Below are 23733 nucleotides of genomic sequence, written 5' to 3'. Positions count from 1 at the left end.
CCCTCTCTCTCCCCTTTCATGTCTAAGCTGTCCTTTCAAAAATAAAGGCCAAAATGCTACAAAAAAAAGTTAAAAAAAGAATAAATAACACAAAACCAATGTTTTTTCAATACCTTCATGCTTAGTCTGACTTGCCAATATTACTCATATAACTCATGTAGCAGACTTATTTTTATTACTAATGATGTGTAGTTCATTTATTTGACATAATTTACATTGCGCGGCTGTGGCTCAGGGGGTAGAGCGGTCATTGGTGTGTAAACGAGTGAATGTTTATCTGATGAGCAGGTGGCACCTTGTATGGCAGCCTCGACCACCAGTGTGTGTGTGTGTGTGTGTGTGTGTGTGTGTGTGTGTGTGTGTGTGTGTGTGTGTGTGTATGTGTGTCAAGTCAATTTATTTATAGAGCACATTTAAAACCAACCTATGCTGAATAAAGTGCTGTACAAAGTTATATTATGTTATAAAAACAAAGGAAGACAATAAAAAATATAGACACAATGAACATCATACAAACAACACACTTCTATACAAATGTCCATAAACTAAATCATACGCCAAAGAATAAAAATGTGTTTTAAGACGAGACATAAAGATCTCAGCAGTAGAGGAGGACCTAATATGAATGGGAAGTTTGTTCCAGAGTCTCTGGGCCACAACGGAGAAGGCACGATCACCCTTTGTTTTCATCCGAGACTGTGGAATAGCTAAAAGGAACTGATAAAACGATCTTAGGTTCCTGGAGGAATGATGTAGGGTAAGGAGATCAGCAATATAAAGGGTCCATGCTTAAAATCAATTCTATATTTGACCGTTCACCAGTGTAGAGAAGCCAATATCGGGGAGATATGATCCCTCCTTCTGGTACCAGTCAACAATCTAGCAGCCGCATTCTGGACAAGCTGCAGACGTGAAAAAGATGAATGGCAAATCCCAGAATACAAGGAATTGCAGTAGTCAATACGAGACGAAATAAGAGCATAAATAGTCTCCAAGTCCTTATGACAGAGAAAGGATTTTAGTTAAGTAATAGTCCTAAGATGAAAAAAGCTACATTTAACAACAGAACAAATTTGTTTGTCAAATTGTAATGCTGGGTCAAAGATGAAATCTAGATTTCTAGCAAAAGGGCACACACTTGGGGCTAAAGTCAACAAATTTTACGAAAGATCGTCAACTGAAATTGGGGGGGGCCAAACAACGTGACTTCCGTTTTACTCTCATTAAGTTGGAGAAAGTTGTTAGCCATCCAGCACTTAATGTCTTTCAGGCAGTGAAAAGGGACTTTAAAGAGTTGGTATCACCTGTTTTTAGAGGCAGGTACAGCTGTGTGTCATCAGCATAACAGTGATAAGATATGTTATGTTTGTGAAAAATGGAGCCCAATGGGAGCATGTATAAAGAGAATAAAATTGGCCCTAAAATCGAACCTTGAGGTACACCACATGTAATCGCTGCCAAAGAGGAGGAGATATTTCCTATTTCAACAGAAAAGGTTCTATTTTTTAAATAAGAACTGAACCACTGTAGAGCAACAGCCTGGATCCCTACCCTATGCTGAAGGAGATCCAACAAGATGGCATGATCAACAATGTCAAATGCAGCACTAAGGTCCAGCAAGAGTAAAATAGCACAATTTCCTCCGTCACCGAACAGCACAAATCATTTAGCACTTTGAGAAGTGCTGTTTCTGTGCTATTTTGTACTCTGAAACCAGACTAAAAATTGTCCAAGACATTATTTTCACTTAAAAATTAAGAGAGCTGAGCAAGAACAAACTTCTCCAAAATCTTTGACATGAACAATAATTTAGACCTAAAGCTGTTACAATCAGTAGGGTCAAGGTTGGGTTTTTTAATTAGAGGCTGAACCACAGCATGTTTAAAGCTAGATGGGACTATGCCATTCATAAGAGAGATATTTATTACAGATATGGCTGGGACCAATAGTATCAAATACCTCTCGAGAGAGGGGACAATATCTGAAGATGAATAGGTAGGTTTCATGTGTGATACAAGAGCCATCAATGCTGACAGGGCCACAGGCACAAAACAATTCAGAGAAGCAGGGCATACGATTGATTTAGAAGGGTCATGATCAGTAGGTGAAATACAAGATCTGATAGTGTCAACCTTGTTGATAAAAAAGCTCAAAAATTGTTCTGTGATTTCAAACGTAGCATCAGGGAGTGCAATAGCATGATTCAGTGCAGTATTTATTGCACTAAAACAAAATTGTAGGGCTATGTGCATTTTTAGCTATGATATCAGAAAAATGCTTTGCTTTAGATGCTTTGACAAGGCGTTGGTAGGATACCTGGCGATCTCTAAGTATCTCATAGGCCACCTGCAGTTTATCTTTTTTCCATTTCCTCTCTGCTTTTCTACACTTTTGTCTAAGGGCACGAGTCTCACTGTTAAGCCAAGGTTGGGCTTTGATTTTGGGTCGCTTCAGTTTAAAAGGGGCAACAATATCAAGAACATCTGTGACAGTGGTATTAAACCGAGTTACTAGCTCATCTGTAGACAGAGAGGCAGAGGTTATCTCTGTAGGGCTAGCAAAAGGAAAAGCTATGAAAGCATCAGAAAATTGCCTAGCAGTGGACGGGTTCAGTGCTCGGATGTAGCGATCTGGCAAGCAAGGTTTAGGTAATTAGAATTAGAAAGTGATGCATTAAAAATCACAGGTTTATGGTCAGATAGACTAGCAACATCCAGCTCAATAGTTAAAACAGGAAAACCTAATGATAAAATTAATTATTTATTAATATAATTTATTATTATTAAAATCACCAAGGATTAAAATCTTCAGAGTTGGGCACAATCAAGGATAGACACTCTGTATGTGTGTGTGTGCGCGCGTGTGAGTGTGAATGGTCCCGTAGTGTGTAAAGCGCTTTCAGCAGAATAGAAAAGCATTATATAAATGCAGTCAATTTACATACATGTAAAGAATGCAAGAAAATAATGGCATTTGTTTTCAATAACTTCCATGTAATGTGTCCCAGTAATTTAAATTTAAATATAATACCAAAATGTATCCCTACACTGGACACAAGACCCACCTCATATAGAATTTTAGTGCTTTCCCTTATTTTTTTATATTTTTATGAAAAGAAATTCAATTTTTCTTTTCAGTAGTAGATCAAAAGTAGTTTCACTGTGCATTACTGTAATTTAGGCCGGATCTGGTACAGGTAAAAGATGTTGGTGCATGTCATTTTAAAAGTTAGATGCACCAGTGCATGTACAAAGAATAATGTTTTTTTTAAACCCGGCATGGTATTATGGTTAGGAGTTGTTTTAAAAACTCTCCCTGAGGGACAGATCTTCTATGATCGCTCATTGTCTGTCCTCTGAGTTTTTGAAGCACACAGATTTTCAACATTTCACTTTTCAGAAAATGACTCAACTACTTTATCACGTGATAACTGATAATGTAATTTTCACTCAAGTGGTAGGTAATAATGTAAATTACACACACTTTGAAAAACATGTCAAACCACAATTATAGTGTGTTTTTGTCTTCTACATCAGGGGTCTTCAACGTTTTTTAAGCCACGGACCCCTTATCTGTGAGAGGGACGGAGCAGAGACCCCCTACTACATATTTTATAAAGTTAAGTTGCATATTAAATCGGGCCTACAATAACGTGTGGGCGGCCTAAAGTCTTTATACATACCTTTTAGTGCATAGAAAACTAAGCTATGAAAATAATTGTTGTATGATTTTATAAATCATGTTTTAATGTTAAACATACATGTGTCACAGTGAAACTTTAGGATTAACTGCATCTGTGGATGGTTACCTTAGTGACTACCTTACCTTTACACCAGTAGGCCTATCAGTAATGTGTTTTTCACAAATAGGCTGATTTATATTTGCTAATAATATGTTGGATTCATGTTAAGACATTTGAATTTTTGAAAAAAACTTTCACAAGTTGTAAAGGAACTCCATTCATTTTGCCAGATGATGGTCTAGTACCGAAACGTTGCCTACTATTACATTTATTTTTTGCAAGTTAGACAGTATGAGGGAGTTTCTTCCGACGCACCTGTCTCACGTTATAGATGCGCAAAGTAGGGGGGGCCGGTTCTATTTATTTCATGTGTACTGTTGAGCAAAGCAAAAATGTCTATTTTGAAAAGATTTTTTGTTTAATTTAGTTAGTAACAATTTACTAGTTAAATATTAAGTTATTTAAAAAAAAAAACTATTGCACAATTTTTGTTTATGTATTTCTTCTTATGCTCATTTAACGTTTTATGTTTTAATACATACAGGATTTTGTGCATTTTCCTTGATAATCAAGCAAGTAGACTCATGATATCTTCATGATATATTCTATCGCAATCACAGTCTTGTAAATCACAATCGTAATATGACTTTTTCTCGAAATCGTGCAGCCCTAATTAAATCGCACAAATGTTGTGACATCGCGATTGTGGTTAGATTAATTGTGCAGCCCTAGGAACAAGGATTCTGCTTTAAAGGTCCTATGACATGCTGCTTTTTGGATGCTTTTATATAGGCCTCAGTGGTCTCCTAATACTGTATCTGAAGTCTCTTTTATATAGGCCTTAGTGGTCCCCTAATACTGTATCTGAAGTCTCTTTTATATAGACCTTAGTGGTCCCCTAATACTGTATCTGAAGGCTCTTTTATATAGACCTTAGTGGTCCCCTAATACTGTATCTGAAGTCTCTTTTATATAGACCTTAGTGGTCCCCTAATACTGTATCTGAAGTCTCTTTTATATAGACCTTAGTGGTCCCCTAATACTGTATCTGAAGTCTCTTTTATATAGGCCTCAGTGGTCCCCTAATACTGTATCTGAAGTCTCTTTTATATAGGCCTTAGTGGTCCCCTAATACTGTATCTGAAGTCTCTTTTATATAGGCCTTAGTGGTCCCCTAATACTGTATCTGAAGTCTCTTTTATATAGACCTTAGTGGTCCCCTAATACTGTATCTGAAGTCTCTTTTATATAGACCTTAGTGGTGCCCTAATACTGTATCTGAAGTCTCTTTTATATAGGCCTTAGTGGTCCCCTAATACTGTATCTGAAGTCTCTTTTATATAGGCCTCACTGGTCCCCTAATACTGTATCTGAAGTCTCTTTTATATAGGCCTTAGTGGTCCCCTAATACTGTAGAGTACTGGAGATTCCAGATCAGTCCATCTGAGCTTTCATTTTCTCAAAGGCAGAGCAGGATACCCAGGGCACGGTTTACACCTATCGCCATTTCTAGCCACTGGGGGACCATAGGCAGGCTGGGGGAACTCATATTAATGTTAAAAAAACTGAAGTGAAATGTTCATGCCATGGGACCTTTAAGAGTACAAGCAGAAACATGAAGCGGAATCAAATCCAAGCATCTAAAAATAACACTTGAAAAACTCAACAGCAACAACTCTTTCAGGATAGGCCACAAACCAGCTGTCAACACTTTGACTGTTTTCATTATGTTTTCTCCATTTCCTGCAGTAGGTGGAAATGAAAGCTGATCAACAGCATGAAGAGAGGTGTAATTAGAACATGTGAGATGAAGGTTGTGACATGTGCTCTTAGTCATAGAGAGACTAACTTGATCAACATTTTATCATCCCTCCATGTCGGCGAAGAGCTAAGCAGAACATGGCTGCACCACCACTACAACCCTCGTCTGGGCAATATGCCATCATGGACACTGAACAGACTGTCACATACACACGGAAGAACAAACTATCTTTAATAGGACACTGTCCCCTTGAGAAGAAGGCTTTCTGGGGCAGATGAAGGTTAGCAGAGCTCACATGTGCTCCCTCTCTCACATGTTTTACAGGACGACACATATAAAAAGTGCTTATCTCTCTTCTTCCTTTGTCCTTCTATTTTACTCAGAATCAACAACTTTTTTTTTTTAATCTAAAAGCTCAAATACACACAAAAAAAGTATAAGACCTAGGAAGAATTGAAATACACAACGGGCATCTGTGATATCACGAGATATTCACTAGTCTGGAAATAAAAGATCACAACAGCAAATAATAAAAATAAACAACTAAATGCTTTTTAGTTATTATTATTATTATTATTCAACAGTCCTCAAAGTAAGCCAAAATGTAGAAGAGGTGTATGTCTGCTATAATTAGTTATTATTTTGAATTGTCTGATATAGAGAACAAGCATGAACCTGGCGTGTTTTTTCCCCCTCTAATTTTATTTGGACTTATTTAGTCACAAATATTGAAAGTTGCATAATACTATCAGCTGTTTTATTAGTCTCAAATAATAGCTGGAGTGTGTCCATCATCAAAACATGAAATAAAGCCTAGGTAAAAACAGTAAGGCAGTAGGGATTATTCCGTTTTAAAGGACAATTCCGGCGCAAAATGAACCTAGGGGTTAATAACACGTGTACCGAGTCCAACGTTCTCTGGGGTATGTTTTCATGCTAATCGAGTGAGTCTCTAGCTTGAAACAAGCTACTGCAAACCGGTGGTTAGCTGCTAACGCTAGCTTTCTGGGCAGATGGTAAATCGCTATTTTATACCACTAACAAGGCTCAAACTAGCACCACATTTCCACAGTAGCATAATGAGGGTCCCTACATGCAAACCGAAGCATTGAGAACTTTGTAAGTGTACAGACAGCTTATTTAAAAGATATATTATAAAGACATTAGCGTTAACGTTTACATGAGGGCGCCATCTTCGATAACAGTGCCCCAAAAGCTAGCGTTAGCAGCTAACCACCGGTTTTGCGGTAGCTTGTTTAAGGCCCTGTTTACACGATGACGCTCGTGGGTGAAAATGAAAAAATATTTTATCGGATGTCCCCCGTTTTTGGGGCTTAAAAACGCAAAAAGGTAAAACCATCCTCCAGAGTGGAAATCTTAAAGGGTAAAAAACGCAAAAGTCTGAAGACAGCGGTGTGGAGAGAGAAGAGGGTCTGCTTCAGCCTCCTCTGCCCGCTGCCTCTCGCTCTGTGCTGTGGCTTTTCACGGTCGACTGTGCTGGTCATCATCAGACAAACATGCAACTCCACCTCCTCGTCTTTCCAGACAAGCTTTTATAGTTCGCTTCGACATGTTTTGGTTTCCCGCTACTAAGGAGAGAAGTAGAAGGAAGGTTCTACGTAGGCGAGCGGCCTTGGTGGTGTTGTGTGGCAGTGCCACCTAGCCGCCTGGCGTGCATACTACATCGAATTTCACACACTTTTGCGTCACCATATGCACGCAGATTTACCCCCAAAAACTCTTGTCTAAACACGGAATAAAAAGTGATAAAGCAAAGTCACTTTTGTGTTTTCTCTTCAGATCGTAAACATAGCCTAAAGCTAGAGACTCATTTGATTAAATGAACAGATCCCAGAGAACCGTCGACTCGGTACACATATGTTATCAACACCTAGGTTCATTTTGCGCCGGAATTGTCCTTTAATATGAAACATCTGAGCACAAAGTGTTGTATTGCCAGTAGCTTCCCACCAAATGAAAAACAAAACAAAGAATGCACTACCACATTACTGTGAATGTTACAAGACTACGGGTAAACATGGAGGAAATGTTGACTTTGCATCTTCAGCAAACTAAAACAGAAGTAGATTAGCACACCAGTGATGAAAAATGCTGGACCAGGCCACTATTTGAGGGTTTGTAGATTTGATTCCAAAACTTCACAGATATTTTAGTTGTTCCTGAAAATGAATACTAACAACCAACAATTGTAACCAAAAGTAAATAGTTCAGTGTTTTTTGTATGAGTGTTGTGTATGTACCTGGATCTCCATGCCCTGCTCCAGCAGTCTCTTGGCCTGGTTCTCTACCTCCAGCCTGGCTCTGCTGATCAGCAGCAAGTCATTCTCAATCACCTCAATGCCGCTCAGATCCACACCTTGTGACAGATAGTCTACACACAGACAGACAGACACACACACACACACACACACACACAAATATCCAGTATTTAATCCTCGTTTTTTCCAAACAAACAAAAGTTTTAGGATATAATTGGATTAACTAACTGAGACTGAGACTTCGACTGAGAGTTACGTCTTATTTACTGATTATTTAGGGCATTTCCCGCAGAAGCAGCTACCAAAGCTTTATATAGCCGTGGTTCCCAAGCATTTTCTGCAGGGCTCCCCTTTTGCAGATACAAATATTCACACGTTACACAAGAATAGGACGGACGGACAGATGGACAACCGAAAACATAATGTCTCCGGCCACAGCTGTCGTCGGGGCATAGGTATTAAAAAATTATATTTCTAGAGCTGCAAAGATTAATCGATTAGTTGTAACAATTAAATTAATCGCCAACTATTTTGATAATGAATTAATCAGTTTGAGTCTTTTTTTTTGTTATGAAAGAAAAAAGTTAAAGTACTCTAAATTCCACATTCTTAAATGTGAAAATGTTCTGGTTTCTTCAGTTACACTTTACTTGAAGGTATCTACATAAGAGTGACATGACACTGTCATGAACGTGTCATAAACATTATAAACAAGTCATAAACGTTTATGACATAACGCTTCTTTTATTAAGTGTCATTCGGTTTTTGTCATGACAAGTTAGGGTTCATGTGTCATGACTGTGTCATGACTGTGTCATGTGTTCATGACAGTGTCATGTCACTCTTATGTAGATACCTTCAAGTTTTACCGTTTCTTTACTCCTCAGTGACAGTAAACTGAATATTAGGAATGCACCGATTGCAAATTTGGGTAACACTTTATTTGAAGGGGTGTGCATAAGACTGATATGACACCGTCATTACAATGACATGACATCTGTCATGAACATGAAGGAGTCTTTTTGAGTGTTCATGACTGTTGTCATTAAGTGTTATTCGGTAAATTATGACACTTTTAATGCAAAGTTAGCATTGTCCGAGATGTCTTTGTCATGACAACTTGACTTTAACTTAGACAACAATCTCTGTGTTATGACAACTTGACATTAAACAAGACAGTACAACCTGTCAATGTCTTTGTAATGATTATGTCATGACAATTATCCCAATTATCAAATTTTGAACTGCAATCGCTGTCGTCAACTTTTAAGACATCTTAATGACAAGTCCAAATGGTTCCACTTTATTTGAGGTTATGTATATTATTCATGACACCGTCATATAAGCATTTTATGATGAAATCAAACTTCATGACAGGTTCAAATTGTTTCACTTTACTTGAGGAAGGAAAATATTCATGACACAATTATAATGCTCTCATGACAGCCAATGTAAAAACCAACCTTTTAATGACAGTTTGTGTGTAATGTGATGACACATAAAGCTAAATAGTTTATTAAAGTTTGATAATTGGGCCTTTCATGACATATTTATGACTATTATGTTGTCTAGGTTAATGTCAAGTTGTCATTACAAAGACATCGATAGGTTGTACTGTATTGTTTAATGTCAAGTTGTCATAAGATGTCAGTCTTATGCACACCGCTTCAAATACAGTGTTACCCAAATTTCCGATACCGATGTGTAGAATTTTAATTTGGCCGATGTCGATAACAATGACGTTGTTTTGTTATTTCCTTTTTGGCCAGGTAAACAAATAAATTGCATTATAACACAATATATTGAACCAACTTCATCAAACTAACTAAAAATGTCCCACCATTATGCTTAGCCTGCACCTGAAGGTAGCATGAAGTCCGGAAGGAGCCCACATGCTTTTCCTTCATTGTTTGTTTCCATAACTCACTCATAGGGAAGGAAAAAATGTTGCTACAACAACAACTCCAGGGAAGCCGGAGGATTTTCTGTTGTTTCTCCGTCAGCTCTGACTCTGGCAGTGGCCATGGTGTCTGGAATGGTCGAGCTGCAGGCTACCAGTAGGCAAATGTTACCCTGTGTCTTTAGCTGCATGTTACCAGCCGGTAAGCTACGCTGTCCGTGGGGAATTCACCTTCTAAAATGTTGAGTTGTTCTGTCAGTCTATGCTCTCTTGGCCTCCAGGTCATCTCTCCGTTTTTTTATTAGCTTTCAGCTAGTCTATTTCCACAACGTTCCACTTCCGGGATTGCTCAAGGCAGCCGGAAATTCCGCTGGATGTTAGCTTCATCTTTCTTTGTGTTGACATTATAAACTCCGGTGTGAGGACTATGGTTAACTGCTCCTCAGATCTCTGCAGGGTAAATCCAGACAGCTAACTAGACTATCTGTCCAATCTGAGTTTTCTCTTGCCGACTAAAACAACCTTTTGAACGTACACATGTTCCACCAAAACAAGTTCCTTCCCGAGGCTATTTTGCAGCGGCACCGTGGCTCTGTCCAGCGCTTAGCGCCACCCATGACGATTGTGATTGGTTTAAAGAAATGCCAATAAACCAGAGCACGTTTACGTCCCGGAATGCTGTGTGGACTAGCTAGACCTTCCTCCACAGCACTGTGAAGGAAGGTCTGGTAAAGCAAGACTAATTTTAAGCTAATCGTTGTACACTTGAAATGTCACAGGATCATTCTTTTTTGAAGCTGGGTAGTCTGACTAACAACATTAAGGCAGCACAAAATGGATAAACATCGGCTATTGCCATCGGCGCATGTCACCTTATTTGTCGATTCCGATGTCCAGCCGATGCATCCCTACTGAATATCTTTGAGTTGTGGACAAAACGAGACATTTGAGGATGTCATCTTGGGCTTTAGGAAACACTGATTGACATTTTTCACAATTTTATGATATTTTATAGAGAAAACAACTAATGGATTAATCGAGAAATCAGAAACAATAGTTGTTAGATGCAACACTAGACATTTCATAAAAGACATGCAAAAATCATTTTCAAATCTTCTATGTTTTTTCAATCACTTTCCCAACAGCCCAGTCAGTCTAAAACTTCATCAACACATCTTCTTTGTGATAAAATCATATTTCTGTTATTTAATTTGCATACCGATGACAGAAATGATGACAGCGGGACTAGTCAGCTTGACAGATTTGTCAGCAACACTTTCAAAGAAGTACATAGCACTTCTGACTGCGTGTTAAACATTTCCATTCTGTTTCTCCCCTGCATTGTTTGTCCACCCACCTGCTTTAGAAAGCCTGGTTGTGCATTAGAGGAAAAAACAACAAAATTGCAATTGAAGTAACCCTGTCAATATGTGTGATTTTATCCAACAAATTCTGAGCACCTTGAACAAACATTCAACCATTCACAGTCATTTACAAATAGGCGAAACAGTAAAACAAACTTTAATAACCAGTGTGTAAGGCTTTAAGTGCATTAGAAAATGTGATGGATAATGCTGTTTTTCATAGAAAATATGAGGAGGATCAGGCGAATATCAAGTATCTCTTAAGAGTTTGGACTTGTGTGGGAAGTTTATTAAGTTAATAATTTAAATTATATTAATATTAATATATATATAAGGGCTGTCAAACGATTACATTTTTTAATCGCGATTAAACGCTGAAGTTCTATAGTTAATCGCGATTAATCGCATGTTTTATCACAATTAAAATTCTATTATTTTGCATTGTTTTTAAGTACATAATAACAATGGAAAGCAATTATTACCAGTGTATCTTGATTGGGAATCAAATGAATGCAAAGAAAGTGACTTTATGAACTTGACTATTATTTATTTACTGTAAACAAATGTGTGAATCTGTCATTATTACACAATTCTTCCAAGTACCTAACTGAGATGTAACACTAACACTTTGCTTATACAGTACAAACAAAATGGTCCAAAAACCAGATGCCACAGCAGGACATTTAACCTTTACATTTTTAACAAGGATTGAGAACAATTGACTGAGATGTAACACTAACAACCACAAAATACTGCTTTGCCTGAGCCCGCTAGCATCAAACTGCGTCACGTTAATATGCTTAGCTCGTAGCTGGTAGCTCAAGCTTGACGTGCTTCGTGATATTTTAATTTGGCTTTACACAATGTGCATATGGCTTTCGACTTGTCTACAAGCCGTCTGGGAGTTTTTTTAAAAAGAAAAGCGCCATTCAGAAGTGTGTTGCTGCTGTATTTCTCCATGCTGGCAGCCTGCCTGCATTCTGCAGCAGAAGATGTGTTATGAAGAAGTACGGCAGCGCCAAAGGGTCAAAATAGTAGCCGTGAGGCACGACGCAAAGCCGAGTGAAGTGGAAAATAATCGCAATTAACGCGTTAACGCTGACAACCCTAATATATATATATATATATATATAGTGTATATGTATAGCTACATGGAACCATTGACAAGCGCGCTGAAGATTTGACAAACATGAACAAACTACATTTTTCTTTGTACCTGCTGATTACTCCCAGACTAGTTAGAGTTTTGTCTAAACTCGACTTACAACAACCTGTACAGCTGTAACAATCTGTTTTTCTCTCACTGTTTTTTATGACTGTAGTTTGGAGCTAGCTAGCTATGAAGGAACAGGATGTTCTCCTTCATAGTCCTAATCGTAAAGCACCGATTAGTTGACTGGTTTTCCAACCAGGGAAACAGACATCATTGTCAGATGTCGGAAGCAATTCAGAGGTCTGGAACCAGGCTAGCTTTCTCCCACTGGGTGGCACAAACTGAAATATCTATAAGGGTTCTTCCATACACATGTGCTGGCCTGGCTCAGTGCCTCAGCCCAGCTTGGCAGGGATTTGCATTTCCATTAACACAGGGCCACCCGCTTGAAAGTGTGTCTTCACTGCCGGTGAGTCGGTATTTATTCAGTTTAGGGAAATCCCACGAGAGCACATACTTTCAGAAATGTCTTTTTCTGCACATACATGAGTTGAGTCACACAACATTTGAGGGGGGGGGTCACAGGTTTGCCACAACATCACCGTAGCCCGCTTGAAGCGGGTCAGTTGATTTTGGACCTACTCCAAGAAGGTCCATCTTGGGCGTGACACAGCATGATTTGGATCGGCGCGGAAAAAATGCCGATGGAAAAACCCCATTTATCTATATCTGAGGAATCGATAGGTTGGTATTTCACCAAGCAACAAAATAAACCAACATTTGCTGAAAGCATAAACCACCTTTGGGTTTCCATACACAACTTTATTAAATGATGAGATGTTGATTGGTATTAGTATATGGTTTATTATATGGTATTTATGGTAAGAAAGTAAAACAAAAAGAATTCTGTTTCACACTTGTTCATACTTTAGCTGGACATGCTAGCCATAACTGATTCTGGTCAGGGGTTGATGTAAAGACTGTATAAGTCAATCAACCCTGGTGGCTGGCTGCAGTATAGGTCATACATCCCTACCCCAAACCCATAAAAAGTCAAAGTACACATCAAATAAATTTTCCCCAAAGATGGTTTCTGTCATTTTAAGAAGTTCTGATCAACCTGATGTTTGTTCAAGTGTTCATTTTATGATAATTTATATTTTATTAGTTAAAAATGGGAAACATCATGATTGACTTGGTCAGACGGGTGTATGGGCGGGACATGATACCGCGGCCCCAGTGCCAGAACACTTCTGCACAGACTCTGGCTCCAAAATTACAAGATGGCAGCTCCCGAATTGAAGAACACTTTTTTTTTTTTTTTTTTTTACAGTCTATGATTCTGCTGCATTATGACAAGAGGCAAAATCAAGAATGCTACATACCATTCTGCAGTGTATGTTTGATGGACTTAAACTTCCATGAAATTATTTTCACACAGTAAAACTAATTACATTTTGATCACAAGTGTGACTGTGGCCACACTTCTAGGCTCTAACTCTGCTCCACCATAGTGTATAAACACCATATGGGCACTGTGTAACTGGCTCTATGAGTGGAAGCACAGGAGGTCCTACCCTCACTTTTCAACAAGTATGTTTCTTAACAACTCTCCGGTTCTTATAAATTTGGTATCCCTGCCAAGTGTGGAGTGAGAAACATTAATTTGGAGGATAAGGGCTAAACAACAACTTACCAGCGCAAGGCTTTGTAATAAGACAGCACGAGGGTCAGCATGCATGTCTAAATCTTTAGGGGAAGGAGTAAGGGCAAGGGATGCAGATTTAAGCTGGTTATATCGACACATATGGGTAGACAAGCAGCTGCAAAGCAAGCAGTATTAAAGGAGGATTAATAAGTATATACACTAGGGCGCAGATCAGGACCTGCTTGAAACAAAGTAGCTCAAAACAAAGTGTTGTCGGACCACATCTGCAGGTCTAAGTGTTTGTAGTAGAGTTGGGCGATAAGGAGAAAATGAAATATCACAATATGTTTGGCCAAATACATCGATGTCGATATTGTGGCGATATGGTAGGGTTGACTACTGGGGCTTGAACAAAATATTTGATAAATAATCACCAATAATGTGGATACAATGACTAAGTGGGTAAAGGCATTTGCACATAGAACAGCTATTAGGTCGGGTAAGTTAGTAAGAAAATGCAGCCATTAAAACCAGGAAACGACAACACTTGTGTCTAGGCATGGGCCAGTTACCGGTTTCAAGGTATACTGTGGTTTGAAAAAGTTTTATTTTTTACCCAGACGTAAAAATTTAAAAAATTTCAATACCGTGATATTTTTGCTGAAGGTTATCATACCGTCAGAATCAAGGTGCGGCAAAAAAGCCTGTCCTCACAAAGATGGGCAAGACCTGATAACTGTTCAAATAAAAGAATTGATAAAGGCACACACTTTGTCCTTGAATGCATTTATAAAATATATTTTTTTAATCTCCACACACCTGGCTGATCGCTGTGTCAGATTGTTAGTTTGAGAAATTGTCAGACTGGGCTTTAAGTAGATTTTTCCATAGGTTATCTTTGCCGCAACTTTGCCGTAGTTTGAAGTTGATTTTATATTCATGAATAAAACTATGTTTGGACTGTGGGTGTTAAGGTGAATAAAAAACACAGTCTTCCATTATCCTGTTCTTTCCTGTCTTATGATATGACATGAAAAGCTGCGAGCTTAATTCCTTACATTGTATGCCATCATCCCAACCCGCTTTTTGATTACTTACTCTTTTGCTTAACATCTTTCTGACAGTCACATGTTTTGAAGAATCAGGATGACAAAAGTAGAGTGAAATCAGCTGCTCATAATGAGAGGAGAGGCGTACTGGTGCTGGGTGTGGGGACTGATGTCAAACCATTTCAGATTCTTTTTTTGTCTAGAGCTAAAGATTGTCAGCTCTTTTTCCATAGAGAGAGAGAGAGAGAGAGAGAGAGAGAGAGAGAGAGAGAGAGAGAGAGAGAGAGAGAGAGAGAGAGAGAGAGAGAGAGAGAATTACCAGGCAGGTGGCTGGCTGAGACACAGAGAACCAGGGAATTGGCCAGGAGCCACATTCAATTCAAAGTAATCCGCTCGAAGCCTCATTACTACAAAGCCTGCCAGAGACCACGATCGAACAGCTGAGCCCCGAATCTCTTTGCTTGTTTAGATATGTGTGTTTGTGAGAGAGAAAGAGGGAAAGGAAGGGGTTGGTCTTTTCTGACTTTTGTCATAAAATGCTCAGTGGGCTGTCTGAAATGTAATGCTTGAAGGAAGGCACGCACGCACGCACGCACACACGCACACACGGCACAGGCCATTAGATATTATGTGTTTGCTCCCAGAGGATAAGCTGTGCTCTGGCACAGATGTGCCCTGGCTTCTGTGCTGGCTACTGTGATTCAGCTCATTCTTCAGAGGACAATGAGATGGACATAATCAGTATTCAAAGTTATCCATACATAAAAATATGATTCTCAACAGTGGAATTTAACACAGCATTGCAACGCTTCAAATTACTGGCATGGCAGAGTGTAACTCCCTGTAGCATCACCTTAGTGATGGAGGTAATCAGCAGAGGGGGTTGTGGAGGGGAACAGGCAGCAGGGATGGATCTGCTTCCTGCTTATCAGAGCATATTTAACAGTCAGGAAAAAATTATCATTGAGCGCAAATTAAGAAGGCTGAGGTGTAGGTGAGAGGTAGACCTGAGAGGGATTTAATGAATGAGGCTAAAAACAGCAGCTTGTCAATCAAAGTATTCCTTCATTAAGTGCTACAACATATAACTCTGGGTAAAGGTCTATAAGCTTGCCTTCACGCACACACAGAATCAGTAAGTCGTCAGACAGTCCCGAAAAAAGTCAGGTATCTAAAAATTGCAGCGGCATGCGCAAAAAGTTTAGACCGAATCACCCTGCGGTGGCCAATCATGTAACCGGCGATCAGACTTGTCAGTCCGTTTTGAGGCGGTGTGAGAGCCCGGCAGAGTAAACAGGAAACCTCACTGCCTCTATGCCACATGTGGCAGGGTATGGAACGTTAACACAGTAGCCTGCCTGGAGCAGATGACCATATATATAAACCTGGCTCAAAATGATATGATACAGAGCCGAGAGTAGAACAAAAACTGTTGAAAAACAAGCGTTCAGAATGCTTGATGGTGTTTTAAGCCCCCAACGTCTCCTTCCAGGCAGCGCTGCGACCGTTGACTTCAAGGGACCTAACAACTAACCATAACCATTGCCTTATCCTAGAGACGTTGGGGGCTTAAAACACACCGATAAACGTTCAGAACAGTGGGAAATCTGAGGTTTTGGCTTAAAGGGATTTCTTTTAAATATGTTTACCTCATTATTGGAAACTTTGGCCACGTTTAACATGAACATCCAACATTGTAATATTATAGAATATGACATAAAATACACAAAAGCATAATAGGTCTCCTTTAAGTAATAGCTCAGTGTGTAGTGTGGGTGTAGTAAGTGTGTGGTCGAGCGGGCTTAGAGCAGACAGGTGTCTGTAAATGTAAAAGTAAATGTACAGTGTAGGTTTCAGTTTGTCAATACTCAAGACCCAAGAAAGTTCCCACTTCTTACTCCCCAACTTATGGGTTAAGGGAAGGGGGTTATGGCTGCTCGATTATGGAAATATGGTCAATATTGAAATCAATATTATTTAACACAATTACTCATTCACTTTTGCAAAGATGTTGCAATTATTGATCTTAAAAAACTGTGAAAAACAAATCAATGTTAAAAAAAAACTGAACCGACATTTCCCTTGATACGTTTCTCATTTGAAAAAAATGTTTTCATTCAAAAAACCAAGACAAAATAGGAGTTTACTTACAAAACGCAATGTGCAAAATAATAGTTTTTCTCGATGATTCTGTTTTTGTGATCATTAGGAGCCAAAATCGTAATCACGATAAAAAGTTTGATTGATTGCACAGCCCTCATTAGGCCAGAATGAGCATCAACTTAAATGACAAGGAATGCATAGGTGCAGTTGAGCTGTGCTAACATAGCTTGTTAAAAAAACGTGAAAATAACTATATTACCATAATTCTTCTATTCAACATAGGGATGGAAAAGGACAGGAGAACTCAGGGAGGAACAGAGGAGGAGAAAGAAGAGGGAAGGCATGGAGAGGGGAACAGGAAACTATAAAAAAGGGGAGGGCAATATGGCACTGAAATAATACCACGATATTTTAGGGTATACAATTATATTCTCGACAATGTCAAAATACTGAACAATATTTATTTTATTATTAATTTCAGAACATACTGTTGAAAATAAGTGTTCAAATAACAAGGTCACATGACACACAGCCATCTTCTAACCGTATATAAACTGGGAACTATATTCTCAGAAGGTGAAGCTCTGCTACTTCTGTTACTTGGGCGGAGAAGCCCCGAGGTGAGGAGCAGAGAGTAACAACTGTGCTTTTCAGGTGTTGCACTAACACTCCGCCCAAGTAACAGAAGTAGCAGAGCTTCACCTTCTGAGAATATAGTTCCCAGTATGTACACGGTTAGAAGATGGCTGTGTGTCATGTGACCTTGTTATTTGTACACGCTGTGACTATACAAATCACAACATGTAAATAGGAACATGTTGGTGTTGTTTTGTCACTTATTGGGAGCAGTAGGCTAGATGGAGCCGGTTACCTCCAAGATCTATGCTAAGCTAGGCTAGATGGAGCCGGTTACCTCCAGGATCTGTGCTAAGCTAGGCTAGATGGAGCCGGTTACCTCCAGGATCTGTGCTAAGCTAGGCTAGCGGTGGGTGCATCAGACAGAGTTACAACACACAGAGATGAGAAGGGTATGTCTGGACTTATCTAACTGGGGGATACGGGGAATAAGACAAAGTCCCAATAAGTCGGCGTGTTCCTTTAAAATACTCCCTCTGCATCCTAATTTTGAGTACTTGAACTTTGCCTCAATCCAACAGTTGCTGATTCATGCGTTTCTGACTATGTTTATATGGACATAATATTCCAGTTTTTGCCCTTCTTCTGAAAAAGACAATATTCCGACTAAGCTGTTTACATGGCTAATGAAAGTAAATATTCCACAAATAGCCCCTTTTACATGTAGCTGTGCAAAACACGATTTGTCGGTGGGAGACTTGTTCAGCCGAGCGATCACAGCGTCCCTCTTTCATTCCTTCAGCCACCTTTATGAAAAGGTCGCAGTTGTAATGTTTGTGCATATCCAAAAACCTGTTGATACCCAAATCTTTCACAATCAAGGCATCACTTAAATAGGAGCTGCTTGACACAGTGTAAGGTCCACCAGAAGATCCTTAAAAGCTACACATCATGCCGAGACCCAAAGAAATTCAGGAACAATTGAGAAGAAAGTAATTGAGATCTATCAGTCTGGAAAGGGTTATAAAGCCATTTCAAAGCTTTGAGAATCCAGCGAACCACAGTGAGAGCCATTATCCACAAATGGCGAAGGCATGGAACAGTGGTGAACCTTCCCAGGAGTGGCCGGCACCAAAAATTACCCCAAGAGCGCAGCGACGACTCATCCAAGAGGTCACAAAGACCCCACAACAACGTCCAAAGAACTGCAGGCCTCACTTGCCTCAGTTAAAGGTCAGCGTTCATGCCTCCACCATCAGGGAAAAGACTGGGCAAAAAATGGCCTGCATGGCAGAGTTCCAAGGAGAAAACCACTGCTGAGCAAAGAACATCAAAGCTTGTCTCAATTTCTCCAGAACACATCTTGATGATCCCCAAGACTTTTGGGACAACATTCTGTGGACCGATGAGACAAAAGTGGAACTCTTTGGAAGGTGTGTGTCCAAGTATATCTGGCGTAGAAGGAACACTGCATTTCATAAAAAGAACATTATACCAACTGTAAAATATGGTGGTGGTAGTGTGATGGTCTGGGGGCTGTTTTTGCTGCTTCAGGACCTGGAAGACTTGCCGTGATAAAAGGAACTATGAATTCTGCTGTCTACCAGAGATCCTGAAGGAGAATGTCGCTACCCATCTGTTCGTGTATAGCTGAAACGAACTTGGGTTCTGCAGCAGGACAATGATCCTAAACACACCAGCAAGTCCACCACCCAATGGCTGAAGAAAGAAACTAAATGAAGACCTTTGGAGTGGCCTAGCCAAAGTCCTGACCTGAATCCTATTGAGATGTTGTGGTATGAGCCCTAAAAGCCGTCTCATGCTCGAAACCCTCTAATGTAACTGAATTAGGACAATTCTGCAAAGATGAGTGGGCCAAAATTCCTCCAGGACGCTGTAAAAGCCTCATTGCACGTTATCGCAAACGCTTGGTTGCAGTTATTGCTGCTAAGGGTGGCCCAACCAGTTATTAGGTTTAGGGGGCAATCACTTTTTCACACAGGGCCATGATGGTTTGGATTTTTTTTCACCTTTAATAATTAACACCTTCATTTACAAATTGCATTTTGTGTTTACTTGTGTTGTCCTTGACTATTGTTTAAATTGGTTTGATGTTCCGAAACACTTAAGTGTGACAAACATGCAAAGGAACAGGAAATGAGGAAGGGGGCAAACACTTTTTCACACCACTGTACATGTAGCTGTGCAAAACACGATTTGTCGGTGGGAGACTTGTTCAGCCGAGCGATCACAGCGTCCCTCTTTCATTCCTTCAGCCACCTTTATGAAAAGGTCGCAGTTGTAATGTTTGTGCATATCCAAAAACCTGTTGATACCCAAATCTTTCATAATGTTTAAAAGTAGCTGAGTTTCTCGTCCCGACCAGAGCTGTGGCTTTTCTTTTAGGAATGCAGCTCTACTGCAGCCTTGCAAACTTTTGGATAGTTGGGTTGTGTACAACAACCATAGCAACGCATAGCTGACCGTAAGACATAAACAGGTAAGAGGCTGTAAACTGGGCGTAAACTGCAGTAAAAACCCTGATTGTGATGCATATTCTGAATGCGCTGTATACATGTAAGAATGCCTCTAAAACCTGAATAATACCGGAATATCCCACGTCTTAATCGGAAAATGCTATATTCAGAAAAAGGCTTCATTTGGAATATCCAAAACGGAATATGCTGTTTACATGACCTGAATAAAATTTGGGATATTGTCACATTCGGACTAATAGTGGACTATGAGTGGTTTAATGGATTCTGTTGGTTGCTTACCCTATGTTCATTTAGACTACTTTTCAAAGGTGTGCCATTTCTAAAGTTTTTAGTTATTAGGTCTTGACCTTGCGTTCGCAGCTATTTCTGCTACCGGACCATCATCAAGACATCAGCATTTACTGGTGTGGCATTATTTCCCTGGCTGATCTGTCACCTTGCTCATACATGGGCATCCCTTTACAGATATACTTCATATAAATGCAGCCAGAGTCGGTTCTGGAACCTGGGCGTTTCGCCACAAATTGTTAGGCATGTTGACAGTAGTAGGTGATTGGCTGGTTGGGTTTATGTAAAAGTTTTGCGTGGTTAAGGTTAGGGTATGCCCACATCTTTCAACATGTCCCACACTTTGGCTGCAGGCGTTTCATCTCCCTTTGTAAAGCCTGTTTATTTGAATCAAACGCTGGAAAATGTGTCACCTGTTCTGAATGACAGAGCATACAGAGAGCGTCTAAAACCAAATCAACCCAACATTTACTGGTGTGGCATTTGTCCCCTAAGCACAGAGTCCTCGAACGTTCTTTCATAAATACAAAGCACACACAAAAACACAGCCCTGCACGTGTATTCCCTTGTATGTACCTCTGTTTGAAATAGCACAGCTGGGGACTAGTCAGCAGCCTTCAGGCTAGCCAGCAGACAGTCTGTATCAGTTTGTAATATCAATGCATTGATTAAATATGGATGTTTTGATGTACTCTACTGTGCTTACAGCAATTTTTTCGATGTGAGACTAGCCTATCATTGTCATCTTTGCTGAGAGAAAAAAAAAGTCTTGTAACGGTCTGTTTTTTCTCTGTCTCGGAGCTGTCTACATGTGCTATGTCTGCCTCACTCGCATATCATGCTCATGTTTGCTCAGAAAAAAAAATGTCCGCAAGTTCTTATTTTTTTCCTCTCCATAACACAGCTGTCTGCCATCTCTCTCTCTCTCTCTCTCTCTCTCTCTCTCTCTCTCACACTCAAGACTTGTATCTGGGGGAAAACATGCCTCCCACTGAGTTGCACATATCGGTAAAACAGGTGGACTGGACACCATCATCTTAAATAAACACATGTAGAGTGAGAGATGAAGAGCTGAGATACAATGACCAGATCATAACTTCTTGTATTATTAATGGAGAGGTGTATCCCGGAAGACAGCAGACAGGCCCTGATTTGAATTCTGATCCATCAGTCTGTGATCGCTGTGGCCGGGGGTGCTGTTGTTGCCATGCCAATGCCCAGTAGCCCTAATTAGTCCACTCACTAGCTACCTTCCAGATATGATGGCAAGGCAATAAGGGCAACGCGGCGACTGTTCCAATGAAAGCCAGATTGGGACAATTAAGCATGTACTATCCGGCAGGTGCTATGCAAACAGAAACAGCGGAGGAGTGGCCAAAGTCCTGAGAGGAAGGATGCTGCCATTAGTAATGTCATGGCCACGGTTTTTCTTCCTGGGCTTTTTAATGTGGGTAAACAAACAAGGGAAAGAGAAAAAGAGAAAGACAGAAGTACTCAAGGATAAAAAAAGATGTGTTGTCCCTGCATGCTGGAGTTTTCCCTGCTTACATAAGGCAGCACAAAGATAACAGGAAAGGAAGAAACATACAAAATGAGAGAAATTATGAGAAGAGTGTTACATCTGCTTTTTGAGTCCAATTAGTCAAGCGCAGAGGTGTAAAAGGGGAAAAAAGAGAAGGAGAACACAGTTTTAGAAAGGGAAGAAGGGGGAGGGCGAGTAGGAAGGGCTACTGAAGGCAGACACAGAGAGGCAGGAAGCAGGACAGAGAGACAGACCGACAGAAAAAGCAGCACAGCAGAGAGACGAGAGGCGGAGGCAGAGCGGAAGCGTCAGTATCTCTCTTGCTCCCCGCAGGTTCTGTGGCTGCATGCTTTTTACCAGTCAAATTTCCATCCTGAAGGGACTAACTAACAAGCATCCTTAAATGATGGACTATTATCCTAAACTTCAGCAAATCAGAGTTAGCACCTGTGGGCTCTACGCTACCTTTGGGGACTGAGATTACAAAGCCCTACAGGGAAGGAAAGCACTTCTGCAGACCCAAGGATGGCCGGGGAATGGTCTTTGTCTAGAGGTAAACTAACACACGGCACAATCATGTACAAACACTGTTATCGTGTTCTGATAGCAAGGCAATGTGAATATGTTAGACGAAGGCACTGTAAAATCAACACACACAGCCTGCTGACATGTTGTTGAGCCTGTGAGTCACAATTTTCAAGCAGTGACTATTTGGAGTGAAGAATAATTAGACAAAATGAGTGGCTGTCAAACAGCAAGCAATATGGGTCTTCACAAACTACGGTGAGTTCACTGCCTCCCAAAGAGACCAGCTTTCCTGTTGTAGAGAAGCTCATACAACACAAAACTAATCAGAATTTGGCCGCCCACAGGACATATATTTCATGTAATGGAAAATACAGCTAAAAGATGAGCCAAAGCCAAAGAATTAAGAAGCAATTTTGCACATTTTGTGCAGTTAAAAATATTATGAAGACTATACAGCAACAGAGCTAGAGGTGACGAACAAGGTATCAGAACAAGAACCAGTCGAGAAGAATACAAGACATTGAAAGCTGAGAGCAAATGTAGGGCTGCACCTAACAATCACTGTCATTGTTGCTGATTGTTTTTCAGCTATTTGATCGATTGTTTAGTCTAAAAATGTCCGAAAATATTGAAAAACACCCATCAGGTTTCCAGAGCCCAAGCCGGCCTTTTTCAAAGAGCAACAGTCCAAAACCTAAAGATATTCAATTAACAATAATGTAAAACAGAGAATTGGGGCAAATCCTCACATTTGAGAAGCTGAAATCAATACATGCTTGACATTTTTCTTAATATATGATTAACCAATTACTCAAATTGTTAATTGTAAATTTTTCTTGACAGACCAATGGATTAATCAATTAATTATTTCCTTTGCTAATCTGGCACCTTGTTAAGACATGGGTATCCCTTTACAGATATACTTCATATAAATGCAGCCAGAGTCGGTTCTGGAACCTGGGCATTTCGCCACAAATTGTTGTTCTCCACCATACTTACGGATAAATTAACAATATAAAAAGGTATTGTGTGTAGTATGTATTTAAATGTATTATTATCATGTCTCATGTGGAATGGACCATTTTAATGATTTAACAATTCATTCATTCACATCTTGGACTCCACACCGATGACTGAAATAGTAAATACCTTGGTATATTTCATGTTACTACAAATTATAATTGGTTACAGTGATTAAGACAACAAAATGATCTGCATTCTGTCTCATTTCAGCACGTTCTAACTGAAACTGGCTTTCAAAGTAAAATGAAATGTTTTAATATGGCTAAAATAAACTTGTTTTTTTCCAAGACAGAAAACA

The 23733-nt window shown here is 39.7% G+C and overlaps 1 protein-coding gene across 1 annotated transcript in view; it reads right to left on the bottom strand.

Moving 5' to 3' along the window:
• cog5 (component of oligomeric golgi complex 5) overlaps positions 1-23733 on the bottom strand; it is an 89867-nt gene that overhangs the window by 37809 nt on the left and 28325 nt on the right. The window contains exon 7 of the mRNA XM_078281613.1: positions 7766-7896. Within this exon, the coding sequence (XP_078137739.1) occupies positions 7766-7896 (131 nt within the window). The remainder of the gene's footprint in view (positions 1-7765; positions 7897-23733) is intronic.

Source organism: Sander vitreus, chromosome 23, assembly GCF_031162955.1.
Source record: "Sander vitreus isolate 19-12246 chromosome 23, sanVit1, whole genome shotgun sequence".
NCBI lineage: Eukaryota > Metazoa > Chordata > Actinopteri > Perciformes > Percidae > Sander > Sander vitreus.
The sequence above is the reverse complement of the archived record's forward strand: the minus strand, read 5'-3'. Positions and strand labels throughout refer to the sequence as shown.